We start from the raw sequence: 24325 nt of genomic DNA, 5'->3' as shown, positions 1-24325 counted from the left end.
AACAAGAGCCTGTTGAAGAAGGATGCATGTTCATTTAATTACACTGCTAAGAACCGATGCAGAAAAGAACCATTCAGTGATGTGCTACCAAATATTGCCGCCACCTCTCCTGTGGTTCGATGGTCCCATGAGCACCAGTACCATCCTACCACATCCCTGAATTCAGGTTATAATACAGGAATGAACATGACTGCACTTGCAAATATTTAGTAAGACATTTTTATAGAAGAGATGAGTAGTTCTATTGTTCTTAAATTAGAGGCATAACATTTGGGAGTTTGTGGAGGTAGTAATAAATCTCACTCTGAACTGTCCTACTGATATATTTTTGCAAGCTTATTTCAGATCATTGCTGGTATGGGTTCAGACAGATGTAATGCCACTTGCTTCCTTGCTTTCCAAGGAGGTTCTGCTCATCTTTTGATAAGTTATTTGGGAAATTTTGCCACTTCTTATGACTTTTGAATGTGATGCCAAGGCTATTCCATCCTGGGTACAAATAGAGCCACCGATCATTCATACGACAAATGTCAGCTACAGCCAACACCAACTCATCACCCACTTAACTGCCACATTGAGGTTCAGTGTTTTGTTGTGTTCTCTGGTCCTTTGGGCCAAGTATTCTCAATCACACCTTGAATTATTGGCCAAATCTTAATGGCGAAACAGCATCATTAGGAGCTCTTCTCCCCATGTAGATCTCTTACCTTAGTTCTGCTGGTCGTGCAAGTCACCTGGACAACCTGGAGGATGCAGAAATGAATGCTCAGGAAGTCCTTCAAAACTTGTTAAGCACACTTATCCTTAACAGTGCCTTGGCAGCTATTGGCTGGAAATCTTTTTCCCAAGATTTCCAAACTTGCTTTTTGCAAACCTCTTATCTCTTTCTCACCATGACTTGTTCCTAAAATGCCAGTAGTTCCATGGCACATCCCACTAAAAGGGTCCTGCAAAACCCTGCCTGTGTTTTGCATTACTCCTGGCTTTAGATATGTTTGCATTTGTGTGAAGACCTTCTGTGCTTTTACTGGTCGGTGTAAATGAGCCAGAGCTGGGAACACAGGTTACAAATCCAGCAGGTTTATTTTCCCCTAGGACAGACCCGGGGCTGAATTTTCGAATTTGGTGGACATTAGGGTTATAGTTGGGGCTTTTAGGTAGCTGATAATCGCGTTGCACATGCTACACATGAGGTCCTCCCGCATCCTTACAGCATAAAACACATTTTGTAAAAAGTGGCCTTTGGTGGAGTTTGTGCCTTAATCTCATCTTAATCGCTTTCCAGCCTGGTTTGACTTGATGTCAGGGTTGTGATGGGATGGCCGGTGCCCATTGGAGGGCTGGGAGGGCTTGCAGTAGCACAAAGGCAGGGTGGTGATTGCTGCCTGGCAGACTGCAGCAGAAACGCCAGGCCTGCAGCTTTCTCTTGGCAGCTCTGTCACATCGCCTGGCTCTGATTACCCTCTCATTGCAGTTCTTATTACATAATTCCTTTGGGTTAAAACCACTCGGTTTCAGCTTCATGCTGGGATTTCCACTTGCCTCTGTCCCTATAAAATCAGGATGACAGAACCAGGTGCCGGAGCACTTGGCTGTGGTCAGGTAGCACAGCTGTTCTCCATGGGACCTTGCATGGAAGTGCTCCTGCTGCAGTACAGTGCTCCCAGCTGGAGGGCTCGGGAGTGTGGAGAGACAGCAAGTGGGTTCTAGACAATCTGATGTTATTTCTGTGACCTACAAGTGTTACTTCTTTTTTCTTCTTTCCTCCTCATGGCCATTTCTATCTTTCTGAATCATCTATCTGGCTTCTGGTCTTCAGTTCTGCTCCTTCTAGTGTTAGTGCGCATGCTTAGCTTCATGCTTGGCATCAGAGATTGTCCCCGCACAGGTTTAAGGATGCATGTAGGCATTTGGAAGTTTTGCGGTCTTAGCCCCAAGTTCTTCATGGGCACTGCCCATATGGACACATGTGGTCCATGAGGAGCCCATTAGCTGCTGTTGCCTTTGCCTAAGGAAGGCCTTCCCTTTCCTGGTTGCAGATGATAATTTGGTCTTTGACAGATTCTACTGAGTACATAAATCCCTGGTAACCATGGATTGTAACATGGAAGAAAAGGTAAGCTTGATTTATTTATTTATTTATTAAATATGTGACTGAAAGGTCTGAGTACTAAAAATAATCCTATTGTAGTAAATCACCTGGCCCTTTGTGTCTGACAACCCTCAGGATGCTTCCTGTAGTTGGCTTCTCTGTCTTCACATTTGCTCTTTCATGTTATTTGTTTCTAACGTGGTGTTCTGTTTTCCTGCTGTTAAGGATCCTGACAGTGTAAGGAATGCTATTTCTGCTTTCCACTTTGGCTTGAGGCAAGTTGCAACTTCTTTCTCTCTCCCATCCCTGCAGACGGAGGTGCCTGTAAGACCCTGTGCCTATGTGAGGTTGTACAGATTTGGCCCAACCAGAGTTTTCCTCCATTTGCTTCACTGCACTTCGCTCACCCACATCAAACAGAGCTGAAATTCTTGTTTAGTTGGACTGCAACCCTGCTGCCTACCAAAGAAGAGGATACACAGGATTACAATATTAGGTCCTAAGTATTTGCAGGGTACTTTGAAGGAGAAGTATTATATTAAACAATCTGTTTCATATAAGAAATATATTAAATGATCTGTGTGTGAGACCCACGAAGAGCAGATCATTGAAAATCTGGTAAGATTTCAGTGAGGAGTACAGCCTAAAAATCAATGACACGGCATGTCTGGAAAGTGGATCTAGAAATAGCAAGCCTGGTAACAGTTGAGAGGTATCATGTTCTCAGGACCGGGTCACACGCAGTGAAGGTGCTTCAGGCACGGCTGGGGGCATCTCCTGCTGTTCCCCAGCACAGGGCCAGCTGCTAGACCCACGCTGCACAGGGATCTCCAGGAGTGTGTGTTTGCCTGGGAGAGGCTGGGAAGGTGATGAGTGGGGCGAGGGATTGCTTGTGCCAAATTAACACTATTTTCTTCGGTGGCATTCCTGTTTTGATAGGAAGGCAACCAGAACAGGAACAGAAGGTGGCTGGGATCTCAACACCAGCTGTCATTCAGAGAGCTCCCCAGAGCACAGGGCAAGCAAGGCAATGGGTGTGAAAAACATCTGCCCAGGAAAAGCATCTACTCTGGGAATCTCCCTGGGCTCTTCTTGCCTGCTCCAGGGCCCGGGTTCTCTAAGAGGGACAGGTTTTGCCAAAACTAAAGAACCATTACAGTCCTTGTGACCATTTAATTCAGGCTATAAAATGCTGCCTGCATCCTTCTGAATTAAATCACAGGGGGTTGTTTGCAAGTGAGACTGATACATTTAACTTTCCTAGTTATTGCTCCTTTCCCATGTCCAATGACTGATGTAATATGTGGACACTTTCAGCAGTGGAAACCTGCTGGCATAGGCAAGTGGATAAGGTTGAGGCTCCTAAGCTCTGCAATACCACCATTTTCCCCAGCTGAGAAATATCTCGGACTAGTCATAGCAAGACTTCTTCTTTTGGTTTCCGGAGCACATATCCTTGGAGCTGTCAATTCCTGTAGTATTTATTTCGAAGACACAGCTCCTGGATCCATGTAACTAGGTGCAGGTTGCAGCCCTCTCTCACTTGCCACCCCCTCACCCCTCTAAGTTTCCAGTATTGTTGTTGAAGGAGAAAAGTCGGAAAAAATTAAACCGTGAGACAGAAAGCCAAGTGGGGATCCAAAATGGGTTGGTATTGTGGGACACCCCCCCTTACGCCTGATTTTTAACATCCCTCAGTCCTGATTTTTCTAACACTTGATGCTGCCACCCAGGCTAACTCAGGAGGAAGACGCAGAGCAGCGATGCGAAATCCGGCGGCAGAGCCCTAAAGACCCGCGGCAGCGGCCAGACTCCCCTCGAAAAGAGGGAGCGCTTCCACGTCTCCGCTTTTATATCGGGCCAGCCCTCCCTCGGTCAGCCCGTGGCGCTGCTCATGTTTTCCACTGACGGGGGGAGGACGAGAGAGGGGAGATCGGGGCGGAGGAGGAGGAGGGCGGATAGGGGGAAAGTTGCTTGAATTTGCGAGGGGCGAGAGCCGGCGGCGGTGGCGCGCCGCCTCCTTCCACTGGCTGGGGGAGCTGCCAATCTGTGTTGTAATCCTGCAGGAATTTCTGCGGGGTTTAACTGGGAGCCGCGCCGCCGCCGCCGCGCACTCGGAGCGGAGGGAGGGTGGCAGAGCCGGTAGCGCGCAACCTATAGCCCGGGCGCCCCAGCGCCGTGCAGCATCGGGCCCGCCGAGCAGCGGCGGAGCGGAGCGCGGAGAGGAGCGGAAGGAGCGCGGCGGAGCGGAGGGCGCCCGCGGCCCTGCCCCGCGCCCCCTCGGGCGCTGCCGCCCCCCGGTTTCTCCTTTGTGCCCGGCCCTAGGCGGCCGCCGCCGCCTCGCCGGCTCCGCGGGAATAATGCGGGGCGTGTGGCTAGTGCTCACCGTCAGCTTCGTGGCCTGCGCCTCTGGGCAGCCGGTTAGTGCCGGGGCGGGCAGGGGTCGGAGCGGGGGGGACGGTAGCCCCGCGGGGCGCGGAGAGACGGGACGGGGGCGGCCGCCTCGGCTCCGTCTGCCGAGCGCGGAGCGCGCAGCCCCGGTCCTGCCCCGCGGCATCGCCGCCCGCCGGGGCGGCGAGCTGGTTCGCGGGAGCATTTCTTGATAGCTGAGCGCTTTGCAAACAGCAGACAGCCCCCCACAAGACCCCCAAACAAACCCACCCCAAAACCCCAAGGCCAATAAACCCACGAAGCCAAGCGGAGCACTCCGCTGCCCTCCGGTGAGCCTCATCCGAAGTTTGTCGCGACGACCCGACAGCCTGGTGGCCTTGGAGCCCCCCCCGTGCCTCTTTTCCTGCTGCCCCGGAGGAGAGAGGTGCTGCCCGGCGATCCTGAGGCCCCTGAGGGGCGGCAGCGAGACCAAGTTGGGTCCAGGAGCCTTCGAGGCGCTGTGTCCCGCTGGGGTTTCTACCCAGTTCGGCCCGACGCTGTGAGCCGCCGGGCCGCACCGTGTTCGAGCGGCGGCCCGAGGAAAGCGCCGCCTCTCTCCGGCTCCGCGGGTGGTGAGACGGGAAGGTCTCCCTGTGAAATTTACCCGCCCTGGTTGGTGGGTAAAGAGAGCAAAACAAGCTCTAACTACGCTTGGCTGCGCAGCGCAGGACCCCCCAAAGCCCTCTGGTACGTAGCGCTGCCTGCAGCTTTCCTTAAGCGGGTGCGCAGCGCTGCGCGCCTCCCGGCCAGCTGCCTGTCCCGACCGCGGAGCTGCCGCTGCTCGGTGCCGGCTCCGCGGAGCCCCAGCCCGCCGCTGGCCCCGCCAGCCCTTCCACTACGGGCTTGCTGCGAGATGCTCGGGATAATGCCGCTGTTTACACATTTTCCGAGCTACAAGTGTGTTTGCTAACCGGGGACCTCTGCTTAATGCAATTAACTCGGTTGCCGGGATTTGTACCTTTGGAAAAGCCACTCTGCAGCGAAGCACTCCCACCCTTTCAGAGCACGGAGCCGGTGATGGCTGGCCAGAGGGTTTTAGTCTTTTCCATCGGTGGATCTGAGATTGTCTTGAAGGAAGGGGGCATACAAATGACACGGTTGCAGTGTTTGGGCAGATATTAGGAAATAATAAATTGAGGTTTTGGTATGAAATTAAAAAACCATGACAATTTAATCCAATTAAAATGAGCTGCTCCACTGAACTAAATAATGTCACTAGCTTGGGTTAACTTTTGAAGTTGTCTAGCTATTGTATAAATTAGCCCAGACACGGCCTTCATGAAATCTGGCTCATCATTAAGGATTTCTAAGGATACAATTGCAAAACACTTTTCTTAACGACTAATTAAAAAAAGGTGTAGAGTTCTGAATCCTGTTTCCGCTAAGTATAACTGCACTGCAGAAACACCCTTGGCTAATGAGGTACAATATACTTTAATTTTATAGAAATACTGTTATTACGAAGTTCTCTGATGGTGTACTAACTATTAAACTGCCACAGTAATTAGTAAAGCATTAAGTTTTATGGTTTATTGCCGTAGGATGAACACACTGCAGCAACATGAGGCGGGTTGTCGGGGTGTTCCGAGGCAGTGCAGTTTGGGGGGCAGGGGGCAGAGTGAGGCGCGGGGAACCTGGTGCAGCTCCCTTGCTGCTGCCAGAAAGTTGTGGAGAGACTGAAAAAGTAAAAGGAAGTTTTGTTTCCTTTCTTTTTTTTTCTCCTCCCTTTTATTTTCTTTTTTATTTTCTTTTTTTTTTTTTTCTCTTTCACTGTCTGGCAGTAGATACATGGTCTGTTAGGGCAGGATTTTCTAGACTGGTCTCTGGGAATACAGAGATCCCAAATCTGTTGTCTATGTCCTGGTCATAAGAGGAATTTTATATGGATACTTTAAAAAAAACATTCTTGGTAGCTCTCCGAAGCACTGTCAGGTGGTTTTAACTCCAAATTTCTTCTCCGTTGTTTGATTCTGCTATTTATTGTTATTTTCTAGGCAAAACTGTAAGGTAAAAATATCATTTCTGATGAAGTAAATTATCCAGGAGTTTTTTGAGCAAGGGAGGGGGAGATGGGGAGATTTTGTTTCTTAAAGCAAGGAGTTCCTTGTGTTTGTTTCATGTAACTGACAAGGCTGTTTATTGGGGTGGGCCAAGTAGATGTCAGAGCTGTCTTAAAAATGTACTGAACATGAGACCTGCCACCAAATCTGGGAGCGGTTTGTCCATGCTGGGTGCACACTTCGTGCACCCTGATGTGGGCTGTCATGCCACGGATGTGCTCTGGTGCGCTGTGCCAGCTCCCTTGGGGTAGCAACCATTTGGGGACATGGTGGGAATGCAGAGGGTGAAGGGGAGACCAACCTGTTCATGCCAACCTGTGCATGGTGGCAAATGTTGCCCACATCAAAGCTGGTGGATGGCAGCCAGGGCTTGCAGTGTGGTTTGCTGCCATCAGCGCAGTGTGTGGTGAGACGTCAGATTAGAGTGGGATCTGGTAACCCTGAAGGGCCTGAAAGGACATTGGGGATTCACCCAGGCTTGGCTGAATGGCAAAAATTTGCTTTTTAGGTACCTTCAAGGTTTCCTGGTTTGATTTTAGGAGAGGGAAAGAGAACAACATAAATCTGCTGGAAAGAAAAGGCAAACTCTGTAAGTGAGGGGCCTGATGTGCCTTTTAAAAGGTTGGGTCTGGTCCTGATGACAGTGGGAGTCAGCTCTTGCTGATTTTAATAGCACCAGAGAGCAGTGCCAAGTATCCAGCTATACTTGTCAGCTCCCATTTGGAAGAGACTGATAAACCTTTCCATTTCATCCTGGTTTTGCAGCAGTGGGACGAGTGGTTTTCCAGAGCTTGTGTGATGCTCTAATCCTCTCTGCAAACCCAAGGTTGCGTCGTGAAACTTTGCTGGCTAGCAGGTTGTCCTGTGTACCGCAGCATTAAAGTGCTGTTCTCTTACCAGGAGGTCAGTCATGGCTCTCTTCTTCCTCAGTGGGGTTTCTGGAGTCTGGAGGAGACTTTGCTTCACATCAGCAATTAGTGTGTGGGGTTGTGTTGGAAGTCGTTCAGTAAAATAGAGCATTGGGGCATCGACATCAACTGGGTGGTCTTTCTGGTTCTTCTGCAAGCATCTGAGCATTGATTTGTTGGCATAAATGTAGTTATTGAAGGATGATCCAAGGGTAATATTTGTATATTTTTCAGAAATATTTAGTATTTTAGAAGCATGATGCTATAATTTTCCTGCATTTGCTTGTAATGGTTACTTTGCTTTTGGAATTTGGAAAATAAATAGCATGTTGGAGAGGAAGAATGTTATCTTTTGAAAAATGCAGCTAGACTTCAGAGATGGTAATTAGAAGAGAAGAAGGGCTGAAGGTGGCATTTCAGATTTATATGCTGTGCATGTCTCTCCTAAGCATGTTAAATCTGTATTGCCAAGTAAGTTCCAAGGGAAAGTAGGAAGCTTTTTTAGTCTTGGTTTATCTCCACCCTTCCCCAACTCACGTGAGCTTTTTTTTATCACCGTAGAATTAATACACATCTGTCCATTGCTTTCTGTGTCTTGACGGTACCTGGAATTGGCCAGCAGCATCTGCCATGGCTGCTTCCCTTGCTCTGGTTGAACATCTTGGTGCTCCCATCCAACAGCTGCCTGCACTGCCGTGCACTGGAAATCTGGGGGAGCTCTGGGTTTTGCTGCCAGTCCCAGGTGTTATGATTCTGGTACTGCAATGAAGCCATCTCTTATCTGGATATTCTCAGGAGCCACGTTCTGGGAATAGGTTTCCCTCCCAGGTTAGCTGATCTTTTAAAAATTAAAAAACACATGATTCTTGACCTGAGATCAAACACTGAAGCAGTTTCTCTTTTTAATATCTTAGCCCCGAGGTCTGCATTGGAACTGAGTTAATATTCAGGCCTGAAGTGCAGAGATGTTTTCTCTGAGTTTTTTTTCTAGATCCTTATCGAGGAAGTAGATGAGAGCCTTCTCTTCAGGAACAAGTTGAGACAAATATCTCAGGGTTTGAAGTCGGGTGCTGGGATTGTGGTTCTTGGGCAAATGATACCTCTGTGGTAGGTTTGAGGCAATTGCTGCAGCTAATGGGTTAAAGATGGTGGACGTTGAAGAATGAACCATAAGCCTTAGATTTGTTTGAAGTTTTGGTGGATCCCAGTCTCTGTGGTCCTGATCTTAAGTATAATCTCAGGATGGCCAGATCAAGGCCTAATTTCTTGACTAGCAGAAGTCAAAGCATAATTTCTTGGCTAGGAGAGGTGTGAGTTATGAAAAGCCCAATTTCAAACACACAGCTGCGATGTAATGTCCCCAGAGAGGATGGTGGAGAGCTACCTGCCATCCTTGGTGGGGAACAAGGCATTCTGGCAGGGAATCCTGAGCCTGGAGAAGAGCTTGTTCCTCTCTGTAGCAGCCGAGCTCTCCACAGAGCAGCCACTTGTTTGCAGAGCTCTCCGTTTGCCCTGCTCTTCATGGCCAATTGTCTTTATAAAACGTCAAGCAGAGGCATATGAATGGCATTTATTAATTACAGTATCTCACCAAAATGACTTTTGCCATTGACCAGTTTAAACATTTTCCTTATGGCAAAGAATTACAGGCTTTAGTAAGGTTCGGTGGCTGAACAAAGAGCTCTTGTTTATTTGTGGAAAAGTACTCTTTTGTCTTCTGAATAGATTTGACTGACTATGTTTTTTAACAGAAATGTGGTGTTTGAGACTGGCAAGCTTAATCTAGGCCCCATGTAAGACCCTACTTGAATGTAAGTCATAAGGATGCCCTCTGTGCTGCCGCATTTGAGAGAAGATGCACAAGTCATGAGCAAGCAGTTTGGTCTGCGTTCAAGTTGCTTTTCTCTCCATACTGTAGCAAGCATGAGAATTACTTTAGGTTGTTCTGCAAACAACTTGTTTGGTTATCTTCAGTTCATGCTTACAAGACAATAGTAAATTGCTATCTAGAATCTTTTCAGGACTAGTAATTTATTCATAGGCTACATGGCACTATTCAGTGATTTGGGAACAAGATTTCTCTTGCTCACATTGAAGTATAATTTGCAATCTCTCAAGTCAAGACTGCATTAGTGTTTGACCCTGTAATAATGACAGTTCTCTGTATGTATGTTGTTTTCTTGATTAGCTCAGCCCTGAGGGATGCTTTCAAAAGCATACTAGATATTTAGGCGGAAATACAAAATATGTGTAATCCTCAAAAGTATTGGAAAAGTGACTGCAGTAGGAGAAAAAATAGTGTTTAACAACTGTTTGCCACAGGTACTTTTGCATTGAACGAATGATTTTTTTTTGATGTCTCAAGCAGGGGTTCATTTAAAGTGAAATAATGACTGACAGCGTGGTGATGAATCTGCAGAACTTGGCCTTGTCTGTAGATAGGCTATTAGTGTGTCATATAAGCTGTGCTTAACTAAAGCCTGAGCTGGACGCTCCATCTGAAATCACTATTTTTGGTTTATATATAAACACCTTCTTCAGAAATCTCTCTTCTAAGCTAAATTGTTGTGTTTCAAAGGTGAATTGATTTGGGCAAGTTCAAATAAAAACCTGTTTGCCTGTGTTTGAGTTGTGAGCGTGAAGATAAATACATACTTTGTACTCTTACTAATGGTAAAGAGACAAAGAGACTTGCAGAAGGTCAAACAGCCTGTGGTATATGCAGGAACTGAATCAAAATATTGAGAAACCAGCTTTGTGATTAACAACTGGAATGTATTCTCTGTATTTAAATATTATGTGGTCAGACATGTTTTGTTGCTGCTTGATTAACCATAATAAAGTATAATTTTCTCTAGAGGTGCTTCCACACTAATGGAGATCACTTGTCACCTTTCAGGTCAGTGTGAAGTGGCCCATCCTTATTTTTTTAAGTGTATTTCAGAAGTGTGATTGTAATGGTCTTGCAGAGCTGTAGGAAACAGTGCTGCTAAAGAATACAGCCTGGGAGGTGAAGTACTTCTTGGGGAGCAGCTGTGTACATGACTGGTGTGGCCTCAAGACTAAGGACGTTTCAAGAGAGAAGAAAAAATGTTATGTGCTTGGTGCCACATGAATAAATAACCTAACTAGGTCTTCAATCTCTCCTGCCTTCCCCAGGATCCTCTCTGATATGTCTGCTTATATCTCTCCATGAGTTATACAAGTAGAAGCAAGCTTTCTTCTTTCCTTGGGGTGAGCTGCATTAATTCCAGTCTTTAAGAGCTGAGTCTTGATTGTGTTTTGGACTGGTGTCTGCAGGGGAAGCCTAATAATGGGTTTGAATACATAGTGTATCTTGCAGGCTGTAGAGAGAAGAGATGTCTAGGAGGCTGATTCTTCCATTGCTGGGTTGTTTATCCATGCTCACTCTGGATAGGGAGGTCCCAGAACTGGTGTGTCGCTTAAACTGATTACCAGGCAGAAACCTCCACAAAGTCTTTCCTTTTGAATCCCTTTCAAGTGTTGTGCAGTTCCACATTCTTATATGCAGGTGACATTGATAGTGTTCTTATTATTTAAAATGGAAACCTGCAAGGGAAGCAAAGCAGAAAGGTGAAGCTAGGTCAAAGTAATGGAAATGCACCATCATTGGGACATCCGAAAATCGAGCTTCTGTTGAATATGAATTTGTGACATTGCATAAATAAAAATAGTGTATAGTTCCTGCAGCAAGGATGTGCATAAAATAATGTTGCTGAGAAGCAAGATCCTGAGTTTTCTGTGGAAGGAGGGTTGCAGAACATCCAGGTCCTGTCCTGGCTGTGAGACTGCGTCTCTTCTCAGCTGGGTGCTCAGGGGCACTCGGTACTTGCCACTGGTGGCACTGCAAGCACAGTGAATGGAAGTGTTTATGCAGCAAGGAGAAAGAGCATACACGGACAGGGTGTGTGAAGTTTGTGTATGTTAGTAGCTGGCTTGTCTAAGTCTCATTATACGAAGGTGAAATGTTCTCAAGAACTGCTGTGTCAGCACACAATGTTAGAAGATTAATGCTTTAGGATCATTAGTGACTTAAGCACCTGTAGCTTGTGGAACTCACAAATCTCTTTCTCCATGGTAGAACAAGAAATAAAACTGGTACTGGAGGTAGATAAGGAAGGTTACTGAAGTGCCTAAATTCTTGCCTTTGGTGGGGTTGCTTATGATTTTTCAGTCCCATCCTCTTTAATTATTTCTCATCTCTGAAGGCTGAATTTTATTTTTTTTTTTTTTAATGTGACATCTAAAGTCCTATGAAACAAAACTTCTTGGAATACATTTGAAATTACGTGTTTTTAGAGACTGTCTTCCACAGAGCATTCAGCACTGAGCTCTCTGCAGCTGTTGCAGTTCTAGCTTGGAAGATCTTTGAAACTTTGTGTGTATGTGTGTATTTTATATAGAACTCTATTCTACATATATCTCTATTTTGCATATAATTTTATTTTAGATACTTTTGTGTGTGTATCTTTCATGAAAGCCAGTGTGTCTTTCAAGTGTCAGGAAAAGAAATGCCCTGCAGAATATGAAGAGGGCTCCAGGTTAAATAAAAAGAGCAAAATTACTCTCAAAATTGTCTCAGTAGTTGTCCTGGCCTAAATTAGGGTGGGAAGAGCAGCTTCTCTGACCATACTTACTAGGACAAAAGCCTTAAACAGAAGGTGGTCTTTACGAAAGGTTTTCCTCCTTTCTTCACTTGTGGTTTCGTACAGCAATTTTGTAACAGTTTTCTTGCCTAAGTATGGTTTGATCCTCTGTAGGTCCCACAGGTGCTAGTGGGAGAGGCAGTAAGTAGGAGGTGGGTGAAGAAGCCCTGTGTCAAACTGCGAGGTAGTTTCTGCTCTGATGGTGGGAGCTGTGGTCCTTCCTGCGGAGCAGCACAGAGCATCCCTTGGGATGTGGAGGGGAGGGATGGCACAAGGGATCAAGAAGCTGCAACTCTTGAAAACTGACTATAAAAAGATATATTGATATAATTGAACAGCCTTATCTCCAACTTATTGAATAATGTTTGGATGCTTCATTGCCTCTTAATGGTCTGACTATGCAGCGTTTGAGCCTGAGGGAGGTAGGTACCATGGCCACCTGTTGAAAACAGACTTAGCTCCTTAAAGTGCACATGTGCAATAGTTGCTGGAGGAGACAGGACCTTGAGGTCAAGTATGACTGGCTGTGTCTCTAGTCCTGTTGCGTATCAGAAATGCTTTTCTCTCTGGTGGCATTTATCTCCAGCAGCAGGGCTCTGTTCTGCCGGGGGCGGGGGGGCTCTGTCTTTGCTCAGGCTGGGTACTAAGTAGCCTTTCTGTTGTGGTGAGGAGGCAGAGGTGTGCCTGTGCCACTGTGCTGGGGCTCGCTGGGTGGGGGGAACTTCTGAGCTCCTGATAATGCAAGAGCATCGGGTCTAAAGTGGTTTGAGACAGGACTCTTAATAGTATTGCTGTGCTGAAAATGCCAGTTCTTGTCTGTTTTGTAACTGTAGGGCATTAGAAAGGGGAAATGACCTTTCTTTCCTTTTGTTCCTGTGCTTGCTGTGATTCACAACGTGAAAAGCTTATTCTATCCTCATCTGGTTCGAGGTTTGTGCTTTCACTAATGCTGCTTCCCTGATTGTATCCTCCCATCCTTGCTGTCTTGATGGAGGTCTCTTGTGGTGGACACTTGCAATTAGTTTTCTGCCTGATGGCATAAATTGTCATACACCAAAACCCAGATAAACGTAATAGTGTTGAAGGTTTCCTGATGCTTTTTTTGAGAAGGATGAATCTTGTTTGTGGGTTAAAGAAGTCTTCTGGGCTTGTGAACATTCAGTAATGCTGCTGAGGTCATGTGCCTATCATTTTTCTTTTCCTGACCTTCTCTGTATGTTCTGTAAGAATTAGGCAGCTTTAAGTTATGACAAGAAAAATCTTAGTTTGGGGTAAAAAATGCTGTGCTTTATAGTATAGGAGTCTCTGTGATGCTTTTTAACCATATTATTTCTTGCTGTTTCACATAATATCTGAGGATCTTATCTCCACTGGTTCACATGTGTAAATGTATTTGACTTGAGGAACCTGAGGACAAAACTTCTTTTGGCAGACACTGTCAGTCTCAAAAAAAGTAGGTAGGATCTCTTGTCATGAATGTTGTGGCTATGTAGACAGTCAGCACTGGCATAGTTCCTGTGTAGTAGAATAGCTCACATGGCATTTCTGCATTGGTGATCAGAGATGAAGGGATCCTAAGGGAGGATTAGCAAGAGTGTTTTTTGCGATTTCTCTGTGGCTTCCTAGAGATCTCTCTCTCTTGTTATTTAATTCAGCTAACCTAATTGGAAAACCTCCTTAGAGCAGTCCCCGGCAGCTAGCTCTAACAGCTGTACAATTAGCAGTGTCACCTAACAGGAGAGCAAAACAGGAAGCAGAAGGAAACTGGAGGTGGATGTTTCTGTGTATCTTAACAACCCCCTCAACAGCCAAGCTTACTAGAGTGAACTCAACTGTGAATTTTAAGAACTTAAAAAAATAGGAAAAGTCTAAGTTCTTAAAGACTTCAAATTCTTAATGCCTTGACTTTCTTACTGCCAGTCTTGTTATGCTGTTAAGCTCCATGAAAGGTGTATTTGACCCCAAATACACTGTTTTGGCTATATAACTCTCTTTTACTCCTTGAAGCATTCAGTTTTGAGGTTTGAGCATCGTTGTAGTTAATTTACAACTGATTTTATTAGTGACATTTTACACAAACATGACTGGATGTGGGGGCTGATGGGCTCTCTTGCCCATTCCTCAAGATGTGAGCAGTCAGGCTGTGTGGGGAAGAGGTGTATAATGAGTTGATTTATATATCTGGGGATGGTCCTTTGGCGTTTGCCCTCCCAGCTTGGCTGCTGGAGTATGCTTTATTCAGGGATAGCGTTGGAGCCCACTAGGAGCAGGAGCTGGCGTGGAGGAGAGAGTCAGCCCTGGGGCTGCCCTTGCTCTGGCAGGGCAGGAGGTGATGGGGCTGGTGGCAGTGATGCTCCCTGGCTGCATGGTTATGGAGGCACCAGAGGGCAGAGACAGGTTTGCATTTGAATTGACAGCTTGGCACTTTCCTACTTCACATCATTAATTACCGTGACACTAATGCCATTTAACCATATATGTATATTCAGGGAGCATTTAATTAAGAGTATGTGTGGCGCAAGTCATAATTTCCCAGTCTGTGCAGAGTTATGTGGTCATCATATTTGCAATGTGTGACCCACGGTTATAAAAGATGTTTTTTGGAAGTGCTGTTAACTGAGTGGCATGTCAGGGACTGGAAAATGTAGGCTATTTATAATTATCCACAGGTGGAGAGGGAGGCAGCAATGCACAGTACTAGTAATAATTGTCAGCAGTATAGAAGTTCATCTCTTAAGCCATTGGGTCTAATGCACTAAAAAGTATTTGATCTGAAGTCTGGCACAGCCTTCAGATGGAGCCGTTCAAAGGCGTCCTGACCTAATTTTGCTGCAGAAATGTGCAAGCCTTCCTCATTCCCTTAATTTCTTGCAGAAGGTTTCAATGATAAAGCCTTCATCCCCCTACACGTGTATATATTTTACCACTGAGCATTTGAATAAAAGCAGCCATTACAAGCCAGGTGATAAATATAGCATGCAGCTTAACAGAAATGACCTTCATTAAGCAGAGGCGGGCCCTTCTCCTGCACTTTGCAGTTGTCAATTAGCTTTCCTTAAGACTTTTTTCTTTTTTTTTATTTGCTGGGTCTTTTTGTGACTATTTGTAAAGCCTGAAGTGCAGCGCTGGCTCTGAGTGTATGAGTGATGCTTTGTGATGCTGAATTCCTATTTCAGTTAACATCTCTAAACTGTGAAGCAGCTTATAAAGAAAAGTTTGCTTTCTTTTCCAGGGAAATAAATCATTACACTATAAAACATTGTCCACAGAGCTATGTAAATTTATCAGTTAAAGCATATAGCCTAAGTGCTTTTACTTTCCTTTGGATAAATCAAAGCAGATGTAACAACATTACGTCTTAATGGGCTTTTGTCTTCAAAAGAAAATGGAGAAGAAAGATTTCTGGTTTTCAACAGTGGTATGATAGAGTGTACTGCAGGGATGGGCAGTGCTGCATGTTATTGTCTGTGTAGGTGTAGGCTGTTTTTATCAGAAGGTAAAAACAAACAAAGCAACCTGAACTGCTGAGGGTTTTTAAATTCTGTCTAACTTGTCACTTGTAGGTTTTCTCATGCCATTATCACTGCAGTGGTTTGTAACACTGCTGGTTTCCTATTAGAAATGACTTTTTGGTCAATGTGGCTTTTTGACTTGTGCTAATGATATTTCTGAGCTATACTGCACAGTATGCAGTAACTATAATGCACTTAATTGTATCTTATATATTTGCTCTTTTTCTTTGCAATTTCTAGTTCTTCCAACCTCATTAGGCTGATTTCTTTTTTCTTTTTTTTTTTTTCTTTCCCATCCTTGCTACTTTTGTGCTGTCAGGGAAGCCAGATAACTGTTAGCATTGGCACTGCTCTTTGATCTCATGTTGCAAGTACAAGATCCAAGAGCAGAAGAAAACGTAGAGGAAAATCTAGTCCTGCTCTGGTCCTTTTGCCACCCCCTCAGTCAGGTTGTGGCAGAAGAGGGAGCAGAGAGGAAATGTTTGGGTGACGAAGTGCTGGTGGAGCTGTCGGTGGGGAGGGGATGCTGGGCTGCTGACATGACTTGGCCAGACCATAATTCAAGGAAAAACCTGGAGCTGACTGATCTGGGGTGGAAAAGAGTCGCTGTGTCAGGGATATTAGCTCCATCTTTGACTCAGCTGTGTCTATTTTGACAGTGCTGGAGCACGTGAAACAAGTGATTAAGCAGATGTGGATGATTTGAGCACAACATCCCTCATCCCGTTTGATTTTTGGAAAGTGAGTGTGTGGAGCCAAACTTTGCAGCTTGGCATTTCTCTCTGCTCTTCAGGTTTTCTTGAAACCCTTTGTATTCCCCTCTCAGACTGGGGAAGGATGGGAATGGTGGGTGCAAAGTGCTGAAGAAACCGGTGCTCCTCCTCTGACCTACAGCATCCCTTTAAAACTTACTTTTGTACAAATCACCATTTGACTGTTTAAGTGATGAGTAAGTGTGCTAGCTCAAGTGGAGGGGAAGCCGGCTGAAGTTGGGATTAGTTGGAGAAGTATCAGGTTACTGAGGGCAGTGTAATCAAGGTGACAGCTGCTTTCCTTATGCTATTCTGAAACAAAATATCCCAAACCCTTTGACAGAGCCTCACCAAACACATTAACCTCAGTGCTTTTACTCTTTGCACAAGTTAGCTGGAATACTTAGCACTGTTGACTAATGAAGCACTGGAGTGCTAATCTCTTTCCATGGATACCAGAAGGGAAAATGTCGAGCATTACTACCCCGAGAGCAGGGGCATATGTGTGCGCTGATGAACATTTCCAAGGCAGGTGGCACAGGGAGGGAAGCGGTTCCTCCCCGGGTGCTTGTGCACCCGCTGTAGGTGCTGAGCCTGGCACCGGGGGGAGACCAAGGGTGGGCTCCAGCGGGCCCAGGGGATTATCTGTGGCTCAGCAGCTGCTGTTTGGATGCTCGCTTCTCTGCAGCCTGCATGGTGAGCAACCTGCTGACACAACCCTTGCTCCCTCCCACCCCTTCTGAGGTACTTACACTTTCCCTTAAGTAACCATTTCTTTCTTTGGCTACTCAAGCTGACACACTTTGAAATACTCTGGAATGAAAAATGGCAGGTGATACTTGAAATAGTTTTGATGTGCTGTTTGGGAGAAGCATGTTTGAGGAGCAGGCTATGAGAGTCCTCTCTGAGCTCTGTTTATGTTGCTCTTCTAATAATACAGGTTGGTTTTGTTTTATTTTTAAACAAAACCTCCTGTGAGTGTCTTAGCCACAGAAAAACACAAAAATGCCTTGCTGGGTTTTGGGTGCAGTTTGTTTGCAGCAACGAAGGGCGAGCATGTGTGGGGAACAGGTTTATGTGAAAGAATAAGATAAATGAAGTTACTAGTCCTGGACTTTACTGTTGGACTGTGAGTAAAGTCTTAGGGATTGTCCTCTGGTACTTTTTTTAAGCTAGTTTTGGGTTTAGTTTTTGGGTGGGCAGAGCTTTGCTCCTGGAGCAGTCAGGGTGCAGTAAGCTCTGGTTTCCCTGCAGGCAGTGGGGTCTGTTCCCAGGCCTCTGCGAAAGGGTCTGCTGCAACAGCCAGTGTCAGAAAAAGGGAGATTGAACTAGGAAACCTGATTCTGTAAAAACAGCAGGGATGAGAGACTTAAAAATTGCAGGGGGGAAAGGCAGGAGTAATCTTCCAATTGATGAGCCTCACTGTATGGAAAGTGTAGCTTTAGCTGCCACATCCCCTTTCTGGTTAGGAAAGACAAGAGCAAGGAGTGAAAGGACTCTGAGAAAATCATCTGGATTAAACTTGCCTCACACAGGTCTGATAAAATACATCAGGGGTGTCACTGAGGGCATTTTAAGAGATGGCAGTACAAGCCCGAGGCAGGTGGAGCTGCAGCAGGAGGGAAGGCGAGCAGTCTTCAGCCGCAGGGTTTGCAGGACACTCCTTCCCTGCGATGAGCTCCATCCTGTTCCACTGGCCTGCCAGCGTGATGGGAAACCTCCCCTTTCCTTGGCCACAGAGCGTTTTCCAGCTTATGGAAAAGCACATCTGTATCACTTCATTTGTGGTCAATGATGTGAAATGTTTCCAGAGTTGTAAGCATGTGTGGAGTGGCGCTGATACTCCTCATTTCAAAGCACCTAGTTTAACCTTTTATCTTTTCTCAGTCACACCTACCTGGGGTGAAGCCTGTGCTGTGTTGGAGACCATGTTGGAAGACATGCATTTTGAAGTGGAGAAACTGCTCAGTTGGGAGGAAGCATGAATATCTTACAAACAGCTTTTGTACCTTGTGATTTTTACTGTTAGAAGATCGGGAGCAATAGGTGCCACAATAATCTCCCATGAGCAGAAGACTAAGTGGTGTAGGCCACGACAGCTACTGCTGCATCCAGGCTTTCCCAGGGGACTGGTTAACCTGAATGCTTGCAAGAGGATGTCCAGGGTGTGCCAAGTCCCCACTCATGCTGCAGAAATCCTGCATGGCTCCATTTTGAAAATTCTTGAGTATTTTTTTCCTTACAATGCAAGTAGAGACTGTAACTGTAAGGCTGACCTCTTGCATGAGGTGAGAGATTCTTCTGAGGGAAAACAAACACACACCAAGGAAATAAAAGGAACAAGTGTTCCAATAAGAGTTTTTTAGACCTATTTTGTTTTCTTTTTCCGTAATTATTTTTAATCCTCTCCTGCTGGCAGCATAAGAGGCATTAGAAGGCAGCAGTGTGTTCATTAGGTGTGGCACAGAACTTGTGAAGCCTGACCAAAATGAATAGGCTTCACTGGATGGTCATTGAGTACATGCTTTGGAAAGAACTCCTTCATTTTCTCTTGGGGTTTGGGAGATGAAGGGGGACTTTCTTTCAGCCCTTCTGCTTATTTAAAAGAATACAGTCATGCCAAGCAGATCAAGATTTATTTTCTCTGATGCCAGGGGAAGAAGCTCATGATTAAGAAACTCTGGCAGTTTGTGACTCTTCATTTGATTTCTTGTGGTTTTGTGCTTATGTTTGTATGGTGAGGTGTTCACAAAAGCACTAGAAAGTGTATTTTTGGGAAAGCTGTGAAATGGATGACATTTTCCAAAAGGACAGTTTGTCTCTTTTGGCAGCATCATGGTCAAACAAGTAAATATGTATTTTGGTAAGGAGCCTAATTTTGAAAACATCTATGGATCTGTCCCATCATACCCTCCTTAGCGTATTTGTAATTCCAGACAGTCATGGAAACACCACAGATATCAATTCCAAGGTTTTTTTTTTTTCATATTTTGTGAATTTAAAGTTACTTTTAAATTCTATAATAAAGGTCAGCATTGCTGCACAGTAAACGCATTAGATTTCTTGTATAATTAGCACAAGTTCGGAATGAAGTATCCCAGAACTCCAGTAGTGGTGCCTCAGCACTTTCTGTGGAGGAAAAGGTAGCTGAGTACCAGTTTCTGTTCATTCTTTGTCTCTCAGCTGAAACTGTTGCTAACAGAGGTATTTGAGCATTTTGTATTTCTGATGTGGAAGGATCTGTCCTCAACTAATGAAAAACTTCAAACTTTTCCTCTGCTGAAAATTTGGTAGAGGAGAACGGAGTAATGCTTAGCTGCTGATCTCTTGTGGGTGTGGAGGGCATCAAGAAAGTCAGACAGGGAGACATAGGGAAAGAGGGAAGAAGAGGCACAGTGTGACTTACATACTGAAAATCATCCTGTTAATGCTCAGAACCAATGAACATAATTTTATAAAATTACGCATTCTTTGGAAGTGGCTGCAGCAGTGAATGGGATAGAGGCAGCTTTCCCTGAAAAGGAAGAACCACCCTCAAAAAAACCCACTTGCTGTAACTTTTGATTCCTTCTACTTTTGTTTTTGTTGGTTTTTGGTTTTCTTTCATTACATGGAGGATGTCCCTACAGTCACTTCCTCACTATGCTCTGCCCAAGAGCCAAGTGAAGCACTGATGGAGACTGAACAGGTACCTGGCACTGTCGCTTCCAGTAGAGGTTCCCAGGAGTTGCATCGTCTCACCAGTCACTGGACTGCTCACCTTCTCCAAACCGGTGCTTCATCAGGAAAACACAATAGTGTTGCCAGTAACATTGCGAGAGATGAGGGCAAAGGTAATGATGGATTTATTTGTGGGACTCCAGAAGGATGATCTGGGGAGGCAGAGATGCTCTTGTGTATCTCTTGTGAAAGCAGAGGACCACTTGGACTAGGAGAAGTGTGACAGAGTGGCAGGTTTGAACTGGCTATTTTGGAGTGGAAAAAAAAGCAAACAAATATCCCTTGTGGTATTTCACATCTGAACTGATGTGAAAATACATGAACAGATATGGCTGTTATGTCAATAATTCAGCATAACATAAGAAATTTCTAGCTCTTACTGCAACACCAGCAAATCAGCTACTACTTTGTTACACTCGTGTGAAGTAAAGTACCTGTATTCTATTGGTTTATCTTTGGAAATCTATATGATTGAGGGCTTTCAGCATATAAATTAACCAAGTTAAGGGTTGTGCATTGCAGTGCATATGATTAGAAAGCTCTTACTTACATGATGAACTACGAAGACTTATTTAGCTTTTACCTACTAAATATTTATTAGCTGCTATAAATCAGTCATTCATGCCTGATAAATGATGTTCTCCAGGAGGCAGCTTCAGCTACCTGCTCAGGCATCTCTCTCCTGCCTTCTCTGCACAGTTCTATGTTAAGCGATGTCTTTCCCACCTGCTGCTTTCTGCCTGTGCTTGGAAGGTCCTTTTTCAGTGCTTGTCATCGAGTCTGAATGGAGATGTGGGTATCTTGCACTTCCCAGCACTGAGAAGGGGACCAGTTCTCCAGGACAAATCCTCTTAGACATGTGAATTGGTTTGCTGCGCAGTGCGGATTGAAATGGATCATCTGCTCAAGCAGTGCTGTGATTTCTCCTTGGGAATTTAGGTGGATATTATGCATGTCACACTGCTGAGTTTCCAAACACGTTTTTCTTTTTAAAATCTGCTTTTAGATGTCAATATACTCATCTCTGAAGCTTAAGCATCCAGAATCGACAGGTATTTTTTTCAGGACTAGACAGTCTTTGTGGAGAGGCAAGTAGGAAGGCAGTTCTAAAATAAACCATTAGGCCATTTGGGACTGCTGGTTCAGCTTTAGTATTAGAGAATGACAAGGCTGGGAGTACAATGGATGCTGTTTTGTAGGACACTGTGGGCCATACAAATGCATGTAGAGTTTGTGATAGAAGTGTCAGGATTTTTTACAGAACAGGAAAACAATAATTCATCTGTATGCATTATGGCTTTTTGGTAGCGAGGCCAAAACTCCCTGTGTATATGAAACCATCATATGTTACGAGGGAGAAAAAAGGCAGGACAAGGGGAAACTAAAACAAATTGGCCAGAATTGTATTGGTTTCTTTGTTAGGAAATGACGGAGTATGTAAAAACTCACCAAAAGAAAAGATCCACCCCAAAGTCTAACTGATTTTACCATGATCAGCGATGTCCTAGCAGGCCAGACTCAAACAACAGCTTGGGATATGCTGCTGTGTCTTTTAAAGAGAAATTATTGGTAAGTGGCATTTTGCTGATGCATTAAGTGGTGGTTTGCTGCAGAATTGTCTTGGGGAATCAAAACAAGTTAGGGACTTTACTTTTTCAATGTAAAGTTTCTGTTGCCTAGCAGTTCAGGGATTTCCATGCGTCAGCATGATCTGCACAGATTATGGAGCTGGATTTAGTTACATGCTTTTACCACTTATAAAAGTCAACACTTCTTAGCAATTTTGTATACGGAACACTAGATACTGTATTAATTTCCTTTTTGGTCAGTATGTTCTACGTGAGGTTTTATTTTATTTTATTTATTTTTTTAAAGAGACCACACTATATGAAACTTTGTAAAAGTAACTTTTAAGGGTGTAATTACAACGCAGTTGTCTGCTGCATTACACTTATTTTGTAAACTGTTGCTATGCAGTTGAGTTTACACTTTGAATGAAGCCTTATGTACCACCAGAATTAATATTTAAACCAAACCACCCGCTTAAAATTGGCTACCCGTTACCCCAGTTACATTAAATTAGAAACTCCGGTAACAAAGTGAAAAGATTCTTGTTTTATAGCATGAGCCGCTTTCCTCCCCTCAGGCAGCAAACTTATTTTAAGTTTCCTACTCCAAAGAAAATAGAGTTCAGTCCTCCAGCTGCACATGGCCGTCTCAGCACTGCAAAAATAGAAACCGGTGTTATCCCAAATGCATAATTCATCCTGTAGCTAGCAGGCATTCGTGCAATACAGTAAATGGTGATGGTTCCTTCGAGCATGCTGCAGGCGAACAGCGGCACCAGGGCTGCGGTGCCGCTGCTCCCGTGCCCGTTCCTGGCTCAGACTCTTCCGTCCTGCGCCCGGTGGGAAGGGTGCCCTGGGGACAATGCCGGCAGCTTGGCAGCCGTGCTGGGGCATGCAGGAACCCCTCTGCTCTTGACAAAGTAAGGGCTGACCTTGCAGCCCCTTAAGTTACGCGGAAGCCTAACCTGAAGTTGTCTTGGTTAAATGCAAAGCAAAGAGTTGTCCTTTGAATGAAAATATATTGCTTCAGGCTTTACAGAAAATGATGATGTTCTGAATCTGTATAGGAAAAAGCAGTTTTGTAAGCTATGTAACTGCTGTGAGGTATGTTTTTCTTCCATTCGTCTTTCTGATAATCCAGTACTTGTTTCTTCCTCTCCATTGCATTAGTGTTGCTTGTTACTGACCCAAAAAACGGAGAGTTAGGATCCAGATGTGTTCACTGCTGGATATTCGGGAAGCACAGCATAAAGTAGCTAAAATTAATAGCAAACTTTTCCTTGTCTCCTTCTGAGCAAGATTTTCTGAAGCGTTTCCTAATTTCCATTAAGAAATTTTCGATACTCTTGCTTTTACTCTTGATTCTATCTGAGAAAATGTCATCAACTCAAGTAAAGTTTGTGTTGCAGTAATTGGAGATCTTACTCCAGTATACCAAAAATAGTTGCTGTAGCTTTGAGGGGTGGAATAATGTCAGGTAGAAAGGGGAATACAGAAAGGTGGTGTTGTTTTTCTTGCAGAGTGAAAGCGTGACAAAGATAGCTGACATGTTACTTGTTTTGCTAATAGGCACATACACATCTATTTATCTACTACTTTGATTTCTAGAGGAATAAACATGGAGCAATGAAAATAAATATGGTATGTCAGAGGAAGGTAGACATTTAGGTGGCTTCTCAGCAAAGAGAGGAAATGCTTTGACGTTTGTCCTGTACAGGTGCAGAGGGACAAGCTTGCAAAATTTTCCTTCATTATGGTGCCTTTTGAAATAATTTTTAATAGACTTCACCAAAGTGATTATAAAAAAAAGAGGTAGTTCCTCACCTGCTCACAGCTCTTTCCACCCCTCTTACAAGCCATGTCTGTTGCTGTATGTCTGTGTGCATGTAGGACATAGATTTGACAGAACTTTATTACTTTATTTAGGAAAGTGCTTTGGTCATGCTAGGTATCCATCAGTGACTCTGATGGATGCAGAGAAGCACTGACTGTTTCATGATTACATGTTGAGGAAATTAATCCCCAAATTAAGTGGATGCTTGAACCAGTGGGAGAATGGCATTCAGAGAAGCGTGACCATCTTCATTTCCCAAGTATGTCCCTAGTGCCAGCACTGAGGTGGGCAGCTGCTGGAGATCTGTTTATTTATTTATGAATTTACAAAAGAATGTAGTCAATTTTAGTGCTCTGGAGGGAGGAGAGAATGATATGAAATTCAGTATAAATACAGAATTGCATGAATGCTTAGACTAAAACTGCACAGGTTGCTTTATTCAATACTGTATCTTAGCGAAAAAACTGTGAAGGACACACAACCCACCAAGTGGTGTGTTGGAAGGAGCAGCCTGTATAGCCCAGACTGAGCAGGAGGAGCTGACAAACTCAGAGAAGAGGGAGCTGGCTGCCTTGCAAGTTTGTCCTAGGAACCGTTGCTTCTTTTAAAATATGAATCAAAATATATATATCCTGAAGGCAGTTTATGTGCTGTGTTTGGCAATTAAAGTTAGGAATGCAGCTGAGAGGGGGGATGCAGATCACTGCAGACAAGCTTGGAATTGTCTCAATGGAAAAGATGAGTAACTCCAGAAAAGCCTCCTGTACAAGCAGCTCACTTAC

The 24325-nt window shown here is 44.6% G+C and overlaps 1 protein-coding gene across 1 annotated transcript in view; it reads left to right on the top strand.

Moving 5' to 3' along the window:
- Positions 1–4159: 4159 nt before the first annotated feature.
- The window catches only part of SDC2 (syndecan 2), a 58068-nt gene continuing 37902 nt past the window's right edge, over positions 4160–24325 (top strand). Inside the window, exon 1 of the mRNA XM_065831858.2 lies at positions 4160–4512. Coding sequence (XP_065687930.1) covers positions 4453–4512 — 60 coding nt within the window. The 5' untranslated portion in view covers positions 4160–4452. The remainder of the gene's footprint in view (positions 4513–24325) is intronic.

Source organism: Patagioenas fasciata, chromosome 2 (assembly GCF_037038585.1).
Source record: "Patagioenas fasciata isolate bPatFas1 chromosome 2, bPatFas1.hap1, whole genome shotgun sequence".
Taxonomy (NCBI): Eukaryota; Metazoa; Chordata; class Aves; order Columbiformes; family Columbidae; genus Patagioenas; species Patagioenas fasciata.
Note: the sequence above shows the minus strand (reverse complement) of the source record. Positions and strands in the feature narration are given on the sequence as shown.